General features: G+C 43.0%; 1 protein-coding gene across 3 annotated transcripts in view; it reads left to right on the plus strand.

The window, feature by feature from the left end:
* The window catches only part of SPTB (spectrin beta, erythrocytic), a 205,057-nt gene that overhangs the window by 128,703 nt on the left and 56,447 nt on the right, over positions 1-19,907 (plus strand). For all 3 annotated transcript variants that reach the window (XM_077464649.1, XM_077464650.1, XM_077464651.1), the window contains 7 exons: positions 553-765; positions 4,965-5,054; positions 6,680-6,964; positions 9,139-9,278; positions 12,536-12,740; positions 13,142-13,516; positions 16,632-16,876. In XM_077464649.1, the coding sequence (XP_077320775.1) occupies positions 553-765; positions 4,965-5,054; positions 6,680-6,964; positions 9,139-9,278; positions 12,536-12,740; positions 13,142-13,516; positions 16,632-16,876 (1,553 nt within the window). The remainder of the gene's footprint in view (positions 1-552; positions 766-4,964; positions 5,055-6,679; positions 6,965-9,138; positions 9,279-12,535; positions 12,741-13,141; positions 13,517-16,631; positions 16,877-19,907) is intronic.

The raw sequence follows: 19,907 nt of genomic DNA on the forward strand, positions 1-19,907 counted from the left end.
TATATTGCTGTTCCCACGCTTTTAATTCAACATGTTTCACGGTGAGGCTTCTTCAGGAAAAGGCGTGGGATCACAACTACTAAATAAATGAACAAAAGCATATAAAAACAAAAATCATAAACATAATTGCAATACACATATACAAACTCTATGCATATCCTAGATGAAGAAAGTAGACAAATGCATCTGTTGTGTCTCTAAGACAGGAAGTGAAAAGAAGATATCTCTAATGGGGCATAGGCACCAAGAAAACTGAAAGAAATTCCAACCAATCTATTGAAAGCTGAAATCAAAAGTTTTGGTTTTAAATATCATTTAAATCTATTGTCATATTAGTGGCTGCTAGATTGCTTTTAAATATTTTATCCAAGCAGAGGAGCTACAAAGGAATAGAATGTATTAACTAACTCTGTAGAAGCATAAGTATTGCAAAAAACTGGCATATTAAAGCTATTGCGATAACCAGTACATTATGCATTTTTTTTTATCTGTGACATGAACACCTTTTACATGATTCTAAACTTGGAATATGATTTATTGGTATATCTGTAGAGAATAGAAGAACAAATTGATCATAAAGGAAAAGAAATGGATGAGGTTATTCCAGACATACCATCGTCTGCTGGAGACAAGGAGTTTGGGGAAAAGGAACAAAATATCAAAATGCGTTTCCTACAGCTTCAAGCACCAATGCAGGAAAGAAAAAGAAAGCTACAATCTTCGAAGCAAGTACACCAGCTACACCGGGATTTGGCAGACGAAATTGTACGTTGTGTTCTTCTCTCTGGTCCCTTCCTCTCCTCTCCCTTCCTCTCATGATTCAGAGGAAACACTGTTTTCCTTCTCTTAAGTGGATTGGAGACAGGAAGTATATGAATGTTTCCTCCTATCACTGGCATGCCACTGATTTATGGGGAGAGTGTTGCAGGGGTTCTGAAACACATTCACCAAACAACCAGTGGTAGGAGGCAGAAAAAAAAAGTTGTACCTGCATTCACTGCTTCCTGTTTTGGTTAGTGGACCATATATTTGTATGGCCTATGGACACCTAACAATTGCACTTAGGCCGCGTACACACGCGGGGACTGTTCGCCCAACTTTGTCCGCTGAACAGTGTTTCGGCGGACAGTCCGCTCGTGTGTGGGCTTTCAGCGGACAGTTTCAGCGAACAGTCCGCTGAACAAGGTTTTTCGGAATTTCCGAAAAACTGTCCGCTGAAACTTTGTTTCAGCGAACAGGCCCCTCGTGTGTAGGCTTGTTCGTCAAACTAAGTTCCGCGCATGCTCAGAAAGGATTTACACGCCGAAAGTTATAATGCAGTGTATAGGACGTCGTATTTTTCGTCCCGTCGTACGTGCCGTTCACGTCATCGCGCACGGTTTCAGTAAACTGTTCGTTCGTCGTGTGTGGCCATGTCCGTCCATGCTAATTTTGAGCGGACTGTTTGCTGAAACTGTTTGATGAACAAAGTTGGGCGAACAGTCCCCGCGTGTGTACGCGGCCTTACACTATATAGTCTGTGTGACGGACTGCCTGACACCCCGACTGGGTGCCTTAACCAAACGGTGCCTCCTGACTTCCAAACCCTTCCAGCAGACCAGCCCTTTACCTCAAGCATCATACACAGAGAAGATGTTGAGGTAAAACCAAAGGAATAACTTAATTAAACAGAAATACGGGTTTTTATACACTTCAAAAAAAGGGGCAGTCACAACATTAACAATAAAAAACAAATATTAAACATTGGGGTAAACATCCCACAATGGTTAGGTAACGTGGTAAAGTTGATACAAGACTAATCACATCTTGTAGGAATTTCTAGAAGGATTAGCAAAAAAACAGAAACCATAGGTTACTCAATTAACAATGAGAATGCACACCTAGGAGGCACACAATGGGGAAATTACACAATGGGGGAAGACACTCCACACCTAGACAGGATAAGCAAACACAGGTACACATAACAGAAGGAGACCTCAGCATCTGGTTGTTTTGAGTCTCTGAGTTTTGCTTTGAGTCTCTGAGTCTAATGACCCGTACACACGATTGGACTTTCCAACAACAAAACCATGGATTTTTGTTCGAAGGATGTTGGCTCCAACTTTTCTTGCATACACATGGTCACACAAATGTTAGCCAACAATTACAAACGTAGTGACATACAAGACGTACGTGATGTCTCCATTATGAACACTAGTTATATCTCCGGCTCGTACTTGATTCTGAGCATGCGTGGACTTTTGTCAGACGAACTTGTGTACACACAATCAGAAAGTCCAACAACAAACATTTGTTGGCAAAAAAATTGAGAACCTGCTAGCCAACATTTGTTGGCAGAAAGTCCGACAACAAATGTTCGATGGAGCATACACAAGGTCGGATTTTCCGCCAACAAGCTCACATCCAACATTTGTTGTTGGAAAATCAGATCGCATGTACGGGGCATTAGAGCGAATTGAAGCAGACAGTGCTGGTTTGGGTTGTTGATTATATACCCCAACAAAACACAGAGGCCCCAAATCTGCATCCAGATCTTCCAGTTCTCAGAGTCTTTGTGTTTCAGATAGACATGGACTTGGATCCGAAGTAAAACTACTCCAATGGACCCCCAGGCAAACACCTCCCAAAGAATAGAGCCCCCTCAAATGCCAGGGCCCATAGTCAGTAGGCAAGAGGCTGGGCCTGCAGTCCCCTCCAAAACACCTCCCCCCAGTTGGGTCTTTCACAGTCAGAAGTTTATGAAAACCCCTTCATAATTACTGAGATCGGGTACTTCCAGTTAAGGACAGTGTTGATAACACAGAATACAAAGACATTTTAAAATTGGGTGCTCTTCTGACCTTGTGGCAACAGTTTGAAAAAGGCCTTTTCTATTCCAGCATGACTGTCCACTGTGCACAAAGCTAACTCCATAAAGACGTGGTTTGATGAGTTGTAAGGACTCGAGTGCCCTGCACAGAGCCTCTCAACCCTAATAAATACCTTTGGGATTATTTGAAACACCAATTGTGAGCCAGGTTGTCCACATCAACACCTGCCCTCACAAATCTTCTTTTGGTTGAATGGGCACACATTCCCACAGACACAATCTAAAATCATGTGGAAAGTCTTCCAAGAAAGGTGGATGCTGTTATAGCTAAAATTGGGGTCAGCCTCCATAATAATGCCCATTTTTTTGGAATAAGATGTCCAGCAAACTCATATAGGTGTAATAGTGTCTATAAACTGTTATCCATTTAGTGTAAGCCATAAGGTGAGTCAGTGCCCTAAAGGGGATGTCACCTGGAGGTTTATTACCTAGCGGCAAAAAGTGCAAAAATACTGTTAGTTCTAACCTTTCCTCATCCTACTAAATATATATTTTTTGTTTGTTTGTGTTCCTGTTTGAAAGATTTGTCATTACTTTCTGTCCTGAGAGGAGGTGAAGGGAAATCATGCCACTAGGGATCAGACTATCCGGCGGACTTGGTCCGGCACACCAGAGACAATCCGCCCATGTGTGGGCTCCAGCTGACTTTTTTTCCCCAAAAGTCCGGCAGACTTACAAAGTAGTTTTGACTCAAAAATTGTCCGCCAGACTGCGAGTCCCGCAGACAATCTGGCCGTCTGTGTGCTAGTCTGCCAGACTTTTGAAATGAACGGACTTGCCCACACACGGAGGAAAGTCCGTTCATTTTGAACGCGGCTCCTGGCGGACGGGACTAGCGAAGGAAGTCAATGTCTTCGGCGGTGAGATTGACACCTCGCTGGCCCCGTCACCTGGTATGGACTTAAAGGGGAAGCCCTACGCTGAAAAAATGGCGTGGGGTCCCCCCCAAGGTCCATACCAGACCCTTATCCGAGCAGCACGCGGCCCGGCCTACCCATTCACCTGGTGAAAAAAATGTAAATAAAACACACTTTTGTCCCCCTCTTCGGTTCTTTTTGCCAGGCCTCCGCTTTCTTCTCCCAGCTCTTTTACTTGCGGTGGCCCGGTCTTCTGTCGCCGCCGCCTTCTCTTCTCTTCTTCTTCTTCTTCCTTGAAATGTTGACTCGACGCTCTCCCTGGCCGCAATGACAGGGACGCATTGTGCGACGACTTATATAGGGACAATGGGCGGGGTCACTGGGTGATGTCCCCGCCCCTTATGATGTCACAGTCCCAGCATCCTCCGGAACTGGTACATTGTACCCCATACTCATTCACATAGGGTGGGGGGCCGGTAACTTATTAAAGGGGGCTCCCGGATTCCGATAAGCCCCACGCCCGCAGACGCCGACAACCAATGACCAGGTTTGTCGGGAAGAGGCCCTTGTCCTCATCAATATGGGGACAAGGTGCTTTGGGTTGGGGGGCCACAGGGCCCCCCCTTACCCAAAGCACCCCCCATGTTGAGGGCACGTGGCCTGGTACGGCTCAGGAGGGGGGACACTCGCTCGTCCCCACCCCCTTTCCTGACCGACCCGGGCTGCGTGCTCGGATAAGGGTCTGATATGGGCTTTGGGGGGACCCCAACGCTGTTTTTTTGGCGTAGGGCTTCCCCTTTAAGTCCATACCAGGTGACGGGGCTAGCCGAAGGCGGCGACATTGACTTCCTTCGCTAGTCCCGCATACCTGGAGCCGCGTTCAAAATGAACAGACTTTCCTCCGTGTGTGGGCAAGTCCGTTCATTTCAAAAGTCTGGTGGACTCCCGCCATAGTCCGCCGGGTTGTCCGCCAGACTTAGCCTGCCAGAAAAGTCCGGTCGTGTGTGGGCAGGTCCGCTCGTTCGGAAAGTCCAGCGGACCTCCGCTTCAAAGTCCGGCAATTTTATCCGCCGCGCTAAGTCCGCCGGATAGTCTGATCGTTCTATCCAAAACTATATAAAACGTTTTGTCTGGAATTGGACTTTAACAGATGGCTATATTGCTTTATAGAAGTCATAGGGTTAGGTTTGGATTCTTCTTATGTATTATAACATTATAACATGTCCGTTTGCTTACAGCTTTGGGTTCAGGAAAGAATGCCTCTTGCAGAATCCAAAGATTACGGAAACAATCTTCAGATGGTGCAGATGCTTTTAAAGAAGAATCAGGTATGTCTACAAAAGCCCTGGCCTTTTTACACAACAGTTGGCAATTATGCTGTGCTTGAATGATTCATAATGTCAAAACTCTTTTCACAGTTGGAATGAAAATGCATCCATGGTGTGTGGTGGTGGGGGGTTTAGGATTATAGATATTGTTACTATTTTTTTCTTTAATATTTCTTTATTGAAAACGTTCATCATTACAGACCAAATTACATTCTTATTGGAGAATATAGCAAATATCTCAGTATTAAAATAATACAAAAATTCCATTAATTTCCAAAACATCACATAAGGTCAAGCCAAAACAAATTTAGAATTTTCTTTCTTCCTTTTCTTTCCCAAATCACCTATACAACATAACAACCATTATAAACATCTACAAATGATAATAACAGACACACAAACAAAAAAACAAGTAAATCAAGCCACTAATCCAATAGTAACATGATGTAATAAGCTATATTCTATGAAAACAGTTACTACTACAGGTAGAATAATTCACACCTTTCTTATCTACCCACTGGTATGGCCATCCATCCCCATTTTCCTTCTGAATCCATACTTACTATCATAAACCAAATTTGACCACCCTACAAAGAAACAAAAAAGGCTAATGAAGATGGGACCAAACCCCATCAAATGCAGCCACTTGTGCCCATCAAATGCAGCCACTGTGTCCACCGATTTCCCCTCCCACTTGTGGGGTTTGTGGCTACGGCTGTATCCCCACCCACACCGCTCTGGCACCCCCGCACAAGGATCGCGGCTCTGTCACCTGAGGGGGGTGCCAGAGCCGCGATCCACCCGTGGGGGGGATGCAGCCGAGGGGACTTGCCGCTCAGATCGGCAGAGACCTCCGCTCTAGCTCGAGTCTCCTTGCTCCTCTTCCTAAGTGCCAGGCATCCAATAGGGTGGCCTGGTGCTTTGGCCAATCAGGAAGCAGGTCTGACATCCTGCCTCCTGATTGGCGAGGAGGAAGATTAGTGTGAAAATAGCAAATTAATTCGCTATGGTCACACAATTGGGTGGGATCAGGGTGCACTCTCTGCACCCCGAGCCCATCCTATTTTGAAGCCTATTAGGGCCACTGGCTCTAATCAGGTGCTTGAAAAAATAGCACCCCCTCCCGACCTGCCATAGGAATCCATGCATCTGGAGTCCTGAAAGGGGCCGGGCGCATAGATGGGGGGGTGGCGCCCATGCGCCTACAGTGCACGGGCCGCCCCTGCATCTTCCTCTCCCTCTGAAATGCTGCTGCTTTTGAGTTTTAATTCCAGAGGTTTCCCAAACCAGAGTATCTATTTCCATGTTTAATCATAGTCCTAATTTTGGAATATTTGAAGCCACGCTACCCAGAGGCACCCTGTTTCTCCCTCAATCAAATATGTATCTTTAAAAGATAACTAAACCCAAGAAGAAAAGTTTAAACTCATGCAGCTTACCAGTCCTTATATTTGGTGGCTGCATTTGTTTTCTTTTTTCAAGCATAGACTATTTTCATCAAGTAGAGCAAATACCTGTTAATCTTACCTGAAATACAATGCCCTTATCACTTCCTATGAGGTGACATTTTATATGGTGCATCTCACCACCCCTTATACATTACTGGTAAAATGTTTCTGCTTCAGACTTTACAGAAAGAAATTGCGGGTCATGAGCCAAGAGTTGATGATGTTATCAAAAGGGCCGAGACTGAGACTATGGAAGGTGAACCAGAAATCAAACCTCAACCAATCAAAAAGCTGCGTGAATCACTACAAGAGCAATGGAATCACTTGAAGACCGCAACACTAAACAGGGAGAAATCCCTTAACCAAGCAAATGAGGCTCAGCAGTACTATGTGGATGCCAGTGAAGCAGAGGCTTGGATTGATGAACAACAGCTTTACATGATTGGGGATGAAACGTCAAAGGTAAAATAAGATAAGATAAGATAAGAAATAGGAGGTGCTAAACATAAAGTTCAGTTCAGCTCAGTTTTGGGCACCAGTTCACAAGAAGGCTATTGGGGAACTGGAGAAAGTGCAGAGAAGGGAAAGCAAACTGAGAAGAGGCATGGAGGAGCTCAGCTATGAGGAAAGATTAGAGGAACTGAATTTATTCTCTCTTGAGAAGAAGAGATTAAGGGGGGATATGATCAACATGTATAAATACACAAGGGGTCCATATAATGAACTCGTGGAGAGTTATTCACCTTAAGGTCATCACAGTGGACAAGGGGTCACTCTTTACATTTCAAGGAAAAAAGATTTATTCTCCAAATACAGAAAGGCTTTTTTTTTTTTACAGTAAGGGCTGTGAAAATGTGGCATAGACTCCCTCAAGAGCTGGTTCTGGTCAGCTTAGTAGATTGTTTTTAAAAAGGCCTGGATTCTTTCCTAGATATACATAATATAACTGGATACTAATATTTATAGGTAAAGTTGATCCAGGGAATATCCGATTACCTCTTGGGGGATCCGGAAGGAATTTTTACTCCTGCTGGAGCAAATAGTTTTTTTTTGCCTTCCTCTTGATCAACTTCAGGTATAGGATTGTATAAAATATTTTTTTTCCTTCTACTAGTTGAACTGGATGGACTTCTTTCAGTCAGACTAAACTATGAAACTATGTAACATCATCTTTCGATATTTGAGCTTATTAAAGTGGGCCTAATGTAAAAAACACATACACTGTCTCATAGTTTCCCCCTAAATTGTCCAAAATACAAGATCATGCAGAAAAATTTTCTCCAGCGTTTTTTTGCAGTCAAGCATCTCAGAGCTTTCTGACCGGGGGGGTGCTGGAAAGATTTTTTTATTATTATTATTTAAAGTGGAAATGCAGTATGGCCAAGAGTCACCAGCTCTTGTCATAATTTGCTTGCACATTTTGTCAGACTTACCGTATCTCTGGGTTTGCCCTACTCCAACATTGAGAGCTACACAATCCCTTAGCTATCGGGTGGCCACTGGTGATGTAACTCCTGCACGCGTAATTTGAAGTCACATCATCTTGGTGCCTGTCTTCATTCTTGACAGCTTGCAGGTGCATGCAGCATGCAAAGTCTCTTCTGACAAAAAGCTCAATCTCCTAACTTGTTTTAGATTTCAGATCCACTTTAACTTTACAGTGTAAAGGTTTTTTTTTCTCCACGATGTGATAATTGTTTTCTATATTGTGGGGACACGTATTTTCTTTCATATTTTGGGTCCACATGAATGAACCAGCTTTTTAGTTAAAATGAACATATCACGCACTGCTAATCTATTATCCAGACAGTCAATTTACTGAGGAACTGGTGCCATAGTAATGCCCAGAATTGTCTGTAGAGCACAGCATGTGTAGAAGGCTTCATACACTAAGGTATTTCAGGATTTAAGTCTGAAGAATTTCATGCTGTTTGTTCTGTATAATAAATAGGTTCAACTTTTTGTTGAACTGGTCCTGATAATGTCATTATTTTAATAATATACTTAATTGCTGGAAATATTGCACCACACCACAAAATGCACAGATCTACTGTTTATGGGTAAACAATACACAGTTTTGCCAAATATTTATGTCTAAAGAAAGATTAGATTAAAGACAATAAATCATAATTTTTGCAGGAATCTGAATCAGTCTTTAATTCATATAGTTGTTTAGGCTTCCCTAAAATGATGTATCTACCACCTTATTTAGCTTTTCATTACCTGACCTGACTTACCTTAGTCTGACATTTCAGCCTGAGTAAGGTCCTCAGGGATAATATGAAGACTGACAGTTGCTGTTCTATCAGCTAAGTGACCACACTCAAAAGTTGAGTATGTAAGGTCAGGTAGCGGACAGGCGGTGTCAGACTTCAGGTGGCCTCTGAACCCTTGATACAGGCCAAAGTGTGAGAAAACACTTCTGCACGGTGCTAAAGCTTCTTCTTGTAAGATTTGTGATACACAGTGTTCCCATGAACTCATTGTAAGGATTATGACACAGAAGATACTGTGAAAGATTTGCTAGCATTATTTGGACCAAGGGCACACTTACTTCTATCCTGAGATTTCATGAAATTCTGACTCTTGGCCAGGAAATGATTCATAATTCATAATTAAATTGGTATTTTTTTTAGGATGTGGAGGATGAAGAAAGCGTGGTGTTAATGCTGAAGAAGCACCTGATTTTGCAACAAGGTGTTGAACAGTATGGGAAAAATATCAAGGAATTGGCAGAGCAATCTCAGAAACTGTTGGCCTTGGATCATCCTGATGGGTATAAACAGATGGATAATAGGCACCTCTTCTTACTATTATTGACATTATTAGCTCATTAGTTAAGACTGTTAAGAATGGAGGGTTAGCTCTGAATATAGGTGGTAGCAGCCCTGCACTACTGAAATATTTGATGATATTTAGAGTGCATACTCACACTCTCATAACTGAGGTATTGCTTAAAACCTACAGCAGACTCTTGGCAGTACTAGTGTTTAGAAGAACTATAATGTAACCATCCCTGGAGTGATTGTAATGAAAGATAAATGTTAATAACAACCATATATTCCACATAACTGCATGTTTATAGGGAAAAAATTCTTTGGATGGCTAGAATGAAAATATTAGTCCACAAATACATCTATGACTTATGACAGGGGTATTGAATTAAAATTCATGGAGGTCCGATTAGTAAAAAAAAATTCCAGCCGAGGTCCAAATCGTAGATTTGTGCGATGACTCCGATTCTTTACATCACAACCCACCCAGCTGTGCAGGCACCACAGCCCGTTCAAATTAATGGACTGCTGTGCCTGTGTTTTCTGCTGGGAAAAGGTCCTGGCACCTTTTTAAAAATGCAGCCGCATGCAAACTGCATAGTGCGTTTGTACCATGCAATTTCCATGTGTGGGAAATTGCACCTTGCATTTCAGTGCGTTTAAGAGTCACCTCTGCATGTTTTCTGTGCAGCTCCTCATTTTGTGCGCAGCTGCTGGTCCTCTTCACATTGTTCCCACCACAGCACTGCTGCCCTTCACATATTACCCCACACAGTATTGCCCCTTCACATATCACCCCACACAGTATTGCGACCCCTTCACATATCACCCCACACAATATTGCCCCCTTCACATATCACCCCACACAGTATTGCCCCCTTCACATATCACCCCCACACAGTATTGCCCCCTTTACATGACCCCCCCCCCACACAGCACTGCCCCCATTCCCCTGCTCCCCATCCTTCACAGTTCCATATATTTTCCTCCCTTCACAGAGCGAAGAGCAGAAGACGGGACAATCCTAAATTGGAGGCACAGCAGCACTGAACGGGGTACGGGAGCTGCCGGGTTGACTTTTCATATTAGCGAACTGGTGATTGGCTGCTAGGACCGCCTCCTAGCAGCCAATCACCTCCCAATTAACGTACCCGGCAGCTACCTCTCTCCACGCAGTGCTGGTCCCGTCCCCAGTCCAGAATTGTCCCGCCTCCCACCGTCCACTCCTCTCTACTCTGCTAATGATAGCGGAGGAGGCTGGGAACAAAAGAGCTGACTAAATGGTGCAATCGCGGCAGTCCGGAAAGAGCAGCAGCTCGGGCCAGACACGGACCTTGGGCCGCCATTTAGTGATGCCCAACTTATGAGAAAGTCTTGCATATTTGTATGGGCTCCTCTCCCATACTGAAATAGCTTATTATGATTTTACTGCACACTGTAACCACACAAAGTGTGTATTAAAAGTCGTAGCAAGTTCAATAAAGAGCTATAGGACATCCAGCATCAATTAGACTTTTCCTCCACAGCCTTACTGTCCCTGGACTGCCCCATTCATTAATTGGATTTCTGTTCCTTTGGTCATGGAGGATCAGCATCACATTTTAGGCATTACCTAGGGCAGTCTGTATGCAAATGAAGCCTGCCTAGGAATGCTCTACTCCTCCAGGCTGACAACCACTCATCAAGGCATTTTGATATTTGCCTAACTTCTTCCAAGTACCAGCCCATTGCTTGCATCAGGGCTGAGGGCTCTAGAGTGGAGTACGGGAACAGTGTGCTGTGATGTTTACAGGTAGCTATGTACAGCACTGTGCCAGTCCCTCCAAGCAGCCATGATCTGCTTGACTTCAATGGAAAAGCACAGAGACCCACTGATGACATCACTGAGTCTAAAAAAATTAATTAAAAAAAGGAAAGGTTTATTTAAAAAATATTAGCATGTTGAGGAAAGGGGAGGAGGAACCAGGGAATGGATAATATGAGTAAACGTTCTCTGTAAAAAATCAGGATTGCTTTATTAAAGGAATAATAATACAGCATATATGAAGAAACAGAAAACATAAAAACTGTTTGATATGGTATGACACAGCATTGTCAGTATAAAGAAAAATGTATACATAATCCAAACAAGTATCCAGCAACAGCTCAAATGGGCAGATATGTTTTAAAGAAATACTACATTTTCATAGGGCTAATCTCAGCATTCACAGCGTATAATAACCAATAAAATCCCAAGGCAGAATGGACAAAAACTAAGGGGGAACAGACATAGGGAAAAGGGAGGGGGAAGGGCAAAAAAACACTGCTGCCTACTTACCAAAGGGGGGCACATGAAATGGAAGGTCCATGGGACCCAGAGCTTCTTGAACTTCCAAGGGCAGCCATGACTAATGTACATCAACATGTAAAGAGGCAGGGCTGCATCAATCATGGCCTCCCAGGACAATAAGAGGGGTAGGAGTGGACCATCTACAGATAATTTCTTTTTTGGAATAAAATAAAAAATATGAAATCAATTAAAATAAATTTATTTACTATGATGGGACCTTTGAGCATCATCATGGATCCATAACAGGGCCAGTTTCCGGGGACATAGGGACTGACGATTCAAGCCTAAGGTTAATGAGCTTAAACACTTTGCACCAGAACGTAATGATGCTAAGGCGCTCCAAGAACATGTGTCTGACAGCGGTGACAGTAAGGGTCTCTTTTTGGGTATATGCTTTGCAGTCTCACTGGAGTATAATATACCCGATTTAAAAACTTAATTTGTCTCTAGAGGAAATTACCAATTTGGGCCATTGCTCTGGACAATCCTCCCAGTCCTCTTGGTCTAGAGAGGAAATGCCTCGTTTCCATGAATCCCACAGTTTCTCAACTTTGGAGGAGTAACAAGCAGGGTCCCATATAGGCCAGATAAAGGTTTCTCAAAATCCTTCTGAGACAGTGGTTCCTCAACAGGATCCAACTGGAGGAGAGAAGGAGTGGGAAATTGAGCCCTGGCAGCATGGTGGGGTTGAGCATAGTGAAAAAACATCCAACCCGGCAACCGGAAAAATGTTGTCTTTAAAGCAAAACATTTTCTTCTGATGAGATAGCACACAACTCTAGGAGATCCATTTGGCAGGATCGCTACTAATTTAGCCAAAAACACAGATAACTCAAATGACCCCCAAATCCTAAAGTTTGCAAAATATCCCTTTTTTTTGGTCATTTTTAGGCTGGCAAAGATGGTACTTACATTGTCTTTTCTTTGCAGTGAACAGATAATCCGACACCAGGACAACCTAGAGAAGCAGTATACAGCCCTGAGAGACATGGCAGATGAACGAAGGCGACATTTGGACAATATCTATCATATGTTTCAACTGAGGCGTGAAGTGGAGGACTTGGAGCAATGGATTGCAGAGAGAGACATCAAAGCCTCATCCCAGGAGATGGGTCAAGATTTAGACCATGTGACTGTAAGCACACATTAAAATCTTTTTTATAGTTGATAGAGATTGTGTGTTCAAAATAATGAAGTGTGTCCAACCTAAAAGATTAGGAGTGGTTTCAAAAACATTTCCCTAGCCCATCTACTTCACCATTTGCAGCTAAAATAAGTCCTCATTTATCTGCCCCAGAGGGATGATTACCAGAGCCGATAGATATGGCCTACTAGGAGCCTTAGTTTGATTACATCTTGCACTTGAGGAATTCATCCACACTGTGCCACACCTGAAGACCATCTCCATTATCTGGAGAATGCTCCATCATTCCCAATGGAAGTCAGCAGTACATGCCTGTAAATATATTGTTTTATATATGTATATATTAGTTTAGTCTTGATTTCCTTTAAATGGAAATAAATTGAATTTCACAGGTGCTCCGAGATAAATTCCGTGATTTTGCCAAAGAGACAGGAATAACTGGCCAAGAGCGGATTGACAATGTGAATATCCTAATTGAAGAACTGATTGACGCTGGACATTCTGAGGCTGCGACCATTGCAGAATGGAAGGACAACCTGAATGAGAGCTGGGCAGATCTGCTGGAACTGATTGACACTCGTGTACAGCTGTTGTCTGCCTCTTATGATCTCCACAAGTTCTTCTATGATGGTACAGAGATCCTGAGCCTGATCAAGGAAAAGCACAAAGAGCTACCAGAGGAGTTGGGTGGTGACGTACATACAGCACAGTCTCTGCACAGAGTACATACCGCCTTTGAGAGGGATTTCCATTTTATTGGGTCACAGGTATGTACATATCTATGCATCAATTATATGTTATCTCAAGTCTATTAGGTTTATGCCAACAAAGTAAAGGTTTAGTCCATAATTGTGTGTTCCAGCATGTCCTTATGTATTGTTCATGATATATAATAAATAAATAATGCAACTTGGCGAGTATGGTGCCCTCATAAGGGCCACAGTGGGTGTGCACACCCAGGAACTGAATCTCAAATATTTCATAAATACAGTCACATTATTGTATAACTCCAGCATCTAACAAACCTGAAATATCAGTTGCAAGTACACCAGTACACATAAATACAACCAGCATATTGTTTCATGCAAAATGACAGGTGAGTGAACTGTAAGCCATATACAGTACAGTGCCTTGAAAAAGTATTCATACTCCTTGAAATGTTGATAATTTTCCAAATCTTTTACTAATAAATATCTGAAAAGTGTGGCTTGCATATGTAGTCAGCCCCCTTTACTCTGATACCTCTAACTAAAATCCAGTCGAACCAATTGCCTTCAGAAGTCACCTAATTAGTTAACAGTATATATATGTATCTGTTCTGTGAAGCCCTCAGAGGTTTGTTACAGAACCTTAGTGAACAAACAGCATCATTATGGCAAAGGAACACACCAGACAGGTCAGGGATAAAGTTGTGGAAAAGTTTAAAGCACGGGTTAGGTTATAAAAAAAAATCCCAAGCTTTGAACATCTCACGGAGCACTGTTCAATCCATCATCTGAAATGGAAAGAGCATGGCACAACTGCAAACCTACCAGGACATGGCCATCCACCTAAACTGACAGGCCGGGCAAGGACAGCATTAATCAGGGAAGCAGCCAAGAGGCCCATGGTAACTCTGGAGGAGCTGCAGAGATCCACAGCTTAGGTGGGAGAATCTGTCCACAGGACAACTATTAGTCGTGCACTCCACAAATCTGGCCTTTATGAAAGAGTGGCAGGAAGAAAACCATTGTTGAAAGAAAGCCATAAGAAGTCCCATTTGCAGCAAACATGTGGAAGAAATTGCTCAGGTCAGATGAGACCAAAATCAAACTTTTTGGCCTAAAAGAAAAATGCTATGTGTGGTGTAAAACTAACACTGCACATCACCCTGAATACACCACCCCCACCATGAAACATGGTGGTGGCAGCATCATGTTGTGGGCATGCTTATTTTTTCAGCAGGGATAGGGAAGCTTGTCCTAATTGATGAGAGGATGGATGGAACCAAATACAGAGCAATCTTAGAAGAAAACCTGTTAGAGTCTTTAAAAGGCTTAAGACAGGGGCAGAGGTTCACCTTCCAGCAGAATAACAATCCTAAACATACAGCCAGAGATACAATGGAATGGTTTAGATCAGGGGTCCTAAAACTACGGCCCACGGGCCGGATGCAGCCCACCAGCGTGATTTACCCGGCCCGCGGACTGCCCCTTTAACATCGCAGCAACCCCCCTCCCCCTTATTACAGCACATTAATACATAGCATCACAGCAATCCCCCTCCTCTCTGCTACCTTTATCACACAAGACATGAAACATGACAGGTCCAGACAAAGGGTGGGACCTTTTGAGTTAAGAAGCGGGTGATTGGCTACTAGGCAGTGGGGCGGCTCCAGCAATCACATACCTTTCACTTGCAAAGTCCCGCCCTTTGTCCAGACCTGCCATGCTTATGTGATTAAGGTAGCAGAGGTGAGGGGGAGTGCTGTGATGTTATAGAAGGGGTGGCAGTGTAATATTGATGGGGGATATGTGATTGAGGGGATCTGTGATGGGGGATCAGTTATGGGAGAGTCTGTGATAAGGGATCTGTTATGGGGGATCTGTGATGGGGAAGTCTGTTATGGGGAAGTTTGTTATGGGGGAGTTTGTTATTGGGGGATCTGTGATGGGGGAGTCTGTTATGGGGGGAGTCAGTTATGTGGGGATCTGTGATGGGGGAGTCTATTATGGGGATCTGTGATGGGGAGTTTGTTATTGGGGGATCTGTGATGGGGGAGTCTGTTATCGGGGGAGTCAGTTATGGGTGGGATCTGTTATGGGGTGTGTCTGTTATGTGGGGCTCTATGATTGGGGGAGTCTGTTATGGGGGGATCTGTTATGGGGGAATGTGTGAGTGGGGAGTCTGTTATGTGGGGAGTCTGTTATGGGAGGAGTCTGTGGTGGGGGGAGTCTGTGGTGGGGGGGAGTCTGTTATGGGGGAGTCTGTTATGGGGGGCTTTGTGATGGAGAGGAGTTTGTGTTGGGGGGCTTTGTGATGGGGGATTTGTGATGGAGGGCTCTGTGATGGGGAGGCTCTGTGATGGGGTCTATTATGGGGGGGGGGCTTTGTGATGTGGGGAGACCTGATATGGGGGCATTTTGAGGGGGGGATCTGTGATGGAGTGGATTCTATGTGAGGGGGAGGGGTTCTGTGATGAGGGGAGTCTGTGAAAATACTAATAAGTTTATGTTGATTAAAATTGTTCTTTATTTTAAATATTGAATAGTTTTCCTGTTTTTTTTTTTCACTAAAAATAAAATGTGTACATAGGAATGTGTTCATATTTTTTTAAACTACAGTCCGGCCCCCCAACAGTCTGAGGGATCGTGGCCTGGCCCCCTGTTTAAAAAGTTTGAGGACCCCTGATTTCGATCAAAGCATATTCGTGTGTTAGAATGGCCCAAAGTCCAGACCTAAACCCAACTGAGAATCTGTGGCAAGACCTGAAAATTGCTGTTCACAGACGTTCTCCATCCATTCTAAAAGAGTTTGAACTATTTTTCAAGAATGGGCAAACATGTTACTCTGTAGAAGTGAAAAGCTGGTAGGGACATATCCAAAAAAACTTGAAGCTGTAATTGCAGCGAAAGGTGGTGCATGCCACATTTTTTCACATATTTAAAAAAAAAAATTGAAAACCATTTATCATTTTTCTCCCACTTCACAATTTGTGCCACTTTATGTTGGTCTATCACATAAAATCTCAATAAAATACATTTATGTTTTTGGTTGTAACATGAAAAAATTTGGAAAATTTCAAGGGGTGTGAATACTTTTTCAAGGCACTGTAAGTTGATAACTTTGCTTTCATACGCTATCTAACAAAAACTGATGGATGGAAGCCTTAAATCATTGCAGGTTCAGGCATTCCAGGAGACTGCAGCACGTCTGTACTCTGCCTATGCAGGAGATCAGGCTACCGATATACAGAATATGGAGAGGGAGGTGACGGAAGCCTGGAAAGCTCTACTGGATGCCAGTGATGGTAGGCGAACAGAGTTGATTAGCGCAGCCGAGAAGTTCCGCTTCTTCAGCATGGTTCGGGATTTGATGCTCTGGATGGAAAACATTATTAGACAAATCGAAACCCAGGAAAAGCCAAGGTAACTGTTCATATGAGCATTTCTAGTTAGGAAGTCCATACAAATATCTGGCAATTCAGTATATGAAGATATTTTATACTTTGGTTTAGTAAATTAAAATAAATGCATGGATAGTTAATCTGGTTGTAAACCCTAATGTTGCGTACACACGAGCGGAATGTCCGACAGAAAAAGTCAGACGGGAGCTTTTCATCGTATATTCCGATAATAATGTTAAATTTTTTTTTTTATAGTCATCTTTTATTTATTTTTTTATTTCATCAAGATCTCCTTTTTTTGGCTTATTGAAAAATTATTTTCTAGTGATCTCCATATATAATTTTATTTTTTAGGTGTCACGTTACCACAATAACATTATTATCTTGTATTTTTAATTAACCTCAAGGAGGTTGGTGTCCCTTGTTAATTTGACATTGTCTTTTAGAAATGTACCTGCCTACTCACAAACTGTCCTATTTGAATAAAAACACATAGGCAGGTATTTTCAGAAAATAAAATCTCCATTTATTCTGGGTAACAAAATAAAGAGGAAGGCAACGCTGGAGAAACTTTTGGAATTCGCAAAGCCTTTTGGCCCCCAGGGCACACATCAAGTCTGTGGAAAAGAAAATTGTTATAATTTGGCACACAATCTGGTCCAGGAATCCCAGAGATTAGGACCAGCAGCAGATGAGATATCTGTCCCCAGGCTGTGGTACTACACCAGCCTGCGTCTTCTGTCAGACCAGACTGAAACCAGGTCATCACTTTCTTTTCTTCGCTGCAGCCTTCCCTCCACGCTTCCCTGCAGCCTTCGTTGGAGGCTGTGGCTCTGGTGGTGGACTTGTGGCAGGAGGAGGAGGATGGGCGAGCTCACATACATGGCTGTTCTCAGTCAGCTGGCCCCTCAACCCCTTTGTTATGGCCTCTCCAATAATTCCCTCACAGAGGAGGCATTGGCCCTCCTCTAATTTAAGCAATCAAGTAGGCTTGTGCAATTCGTTTAGTAACGAATCGAAATTCGGCCGAATTTTGCATCTTTCGGACATTCGGATGCATCCGAATGTCCGAATAAAAAATAACAAATTACAACGAATACGAAAGAAATATAACTAATGAATTCGAATTAATTTGACATGATTCGAAATTATTTCAACCGCATTCGAAATGATTTCAACATGATTCGACATTATTTCAACCGCATTCGAAAATATTTTGTGACCCGACTTTAGGGCCATGTATCTCGGGGTCACTTGGTGCTAGACACTTCAAATTTGGATATGTTGTAGTGCTAGAATTATTGTGTTTGCATACCAAATTTGAGGTTTCTAGCTATAAGTGACCCCGAGATATGTGGCCCCAAAATCGGGTCACAAAATGTTATTAGTTATTAGAGCAGAGAATGACATTTTGCGACCCGATTTTGGGGCCACATATCTCGGGGTCACTTATAGCTAGAAACCCCACATTTGGTATGCACACACAATTGTACTAGCACTACAACATATCCAAATTTAAAGTGTCTAGCACCAAGTTACCCTGAGATACATGGCCCTAAAGTCGGGTCACAAAATATTTTCGAATGCAGTTGAAATAATGTTGAATCATGTTGAAATAATTTCGAATGCATTCGAAATGATTTCACCATGATTCGAAATTATTTCAACTGCATTCGAAATGATTTCAACATGATTCAACATTATTTCAACCGCATTCGAAAATATTTTGTGACCCGACTTTAGGGCCATGTATCTCGGGGTCACTTGGTGCTAGACACTTCAAATTTGGATATGTTGTAGAGCTAGTACTATTGTGTTTGCATACCAAAATCGGGTCGCAAAATGTCATTCTCTGCTCTATTAACTAATAACATTTTGCGACCCGATTTTGGGGCCACATATCTCGGGGTCACTTATAGCTAGAAACCCCAAATTTGGTATGCAAACACAATAATACTAGCACTACAACATATCCAAATTTGGAGTTTCTAGCACCAAGTGACCCCGAGATACATGGCCCTAAATTCGGGTCACAAAATATTTTCGAATGTGGTTGAAATAATGTCGAATCATGTTGAAATCATTTCGAATCCGGTAGAAATATTTTCGAATTTCGTTGAAATATTTTTGAATGTGGCCGATTTTTCGAATTCGGTAGAAAACTAAACGAAATCCGAAAACGAATTTAAGGAAGTTAACGAATATAACTAAACGAAATTAATGAATTAACGAATTAAAACTAAACGAAACTAAACAAATTTTTTCCTTTTGCACATGTCTACAATCAAGTGGCTAGCTAGCAGCCACAGGCCTCTTCAGCATTGGGGGGGCTTCTGAGGACATCACTTGCTTCCTTAATGAGGCCCAGTGCTGCCTCCTCCGTCATCATCCCCTTCCTGGGCCTTTTGGTTGTAAGGCAACTGAGATTTGGTAAGGCTCCTACTGAGCCCGCCTCCTCCTGGATGCCACTGGGCCCGCCCACTTCCACCTTCCCACAATTAAATCATTAACTACAAATGGCTGTTATTTGTTATTGCTAGCATTGGTGATTTGTATCAACGATCAATCGCCAGTTCAAGATAGCCCTTTGGATTTGTTCTCACATGCAATCAAGGGAAGGTGTTAAAAATTGGTTTGGCCATGATTTTACTGCCCACCTTAGGCTAGCCAGGGTGGTACATGCTGTTACAATAATAAAAATTATACTCCTTGTCACATTTGGTGGGCAGTACTGCTGCCAAACTTGACCCATCCACCCAAGTGAATGGGGCCATGCCACAACAGCCCTGCAACAACATGTAATGCATGTGGTTGCTGCGCAGTGATGCAGGCTTTTTAGGTTTAAAACCAGTGGTGGCAGGTGCTAAACATTTTTTTTTATGGGGGTGGCAAACAAACCCCTCCGTGTCCACGCTCACCCCACAAATGGAGCCCTCCATTGCCGTGGCTTCCCCAGCTTCCACCCAGCTAACCCGGTCTTCTTTAGATCTGCCTCCTGTTCTGACTGGCTGGGACGAGAAGCCGGAAACCAATGGCAAATATTGATTCGCTAG

The sequence above is a fragment of the Lithobates pipiens genome, unplaced genomic scaffold (assembly GCF_037356315.1).
Source record: "Lithobates pipiens isolate NorthernLeopardFrog02 unplaced genomic scaffold, aLitPip1_a1.2 Scaffold_30, whole genome shotgun sequence".
NCBI lineage: Eukaryota > Metazoa > Chordata > Amphibia > Anura > Ranidae > Lithobates > Lithobates pipiens.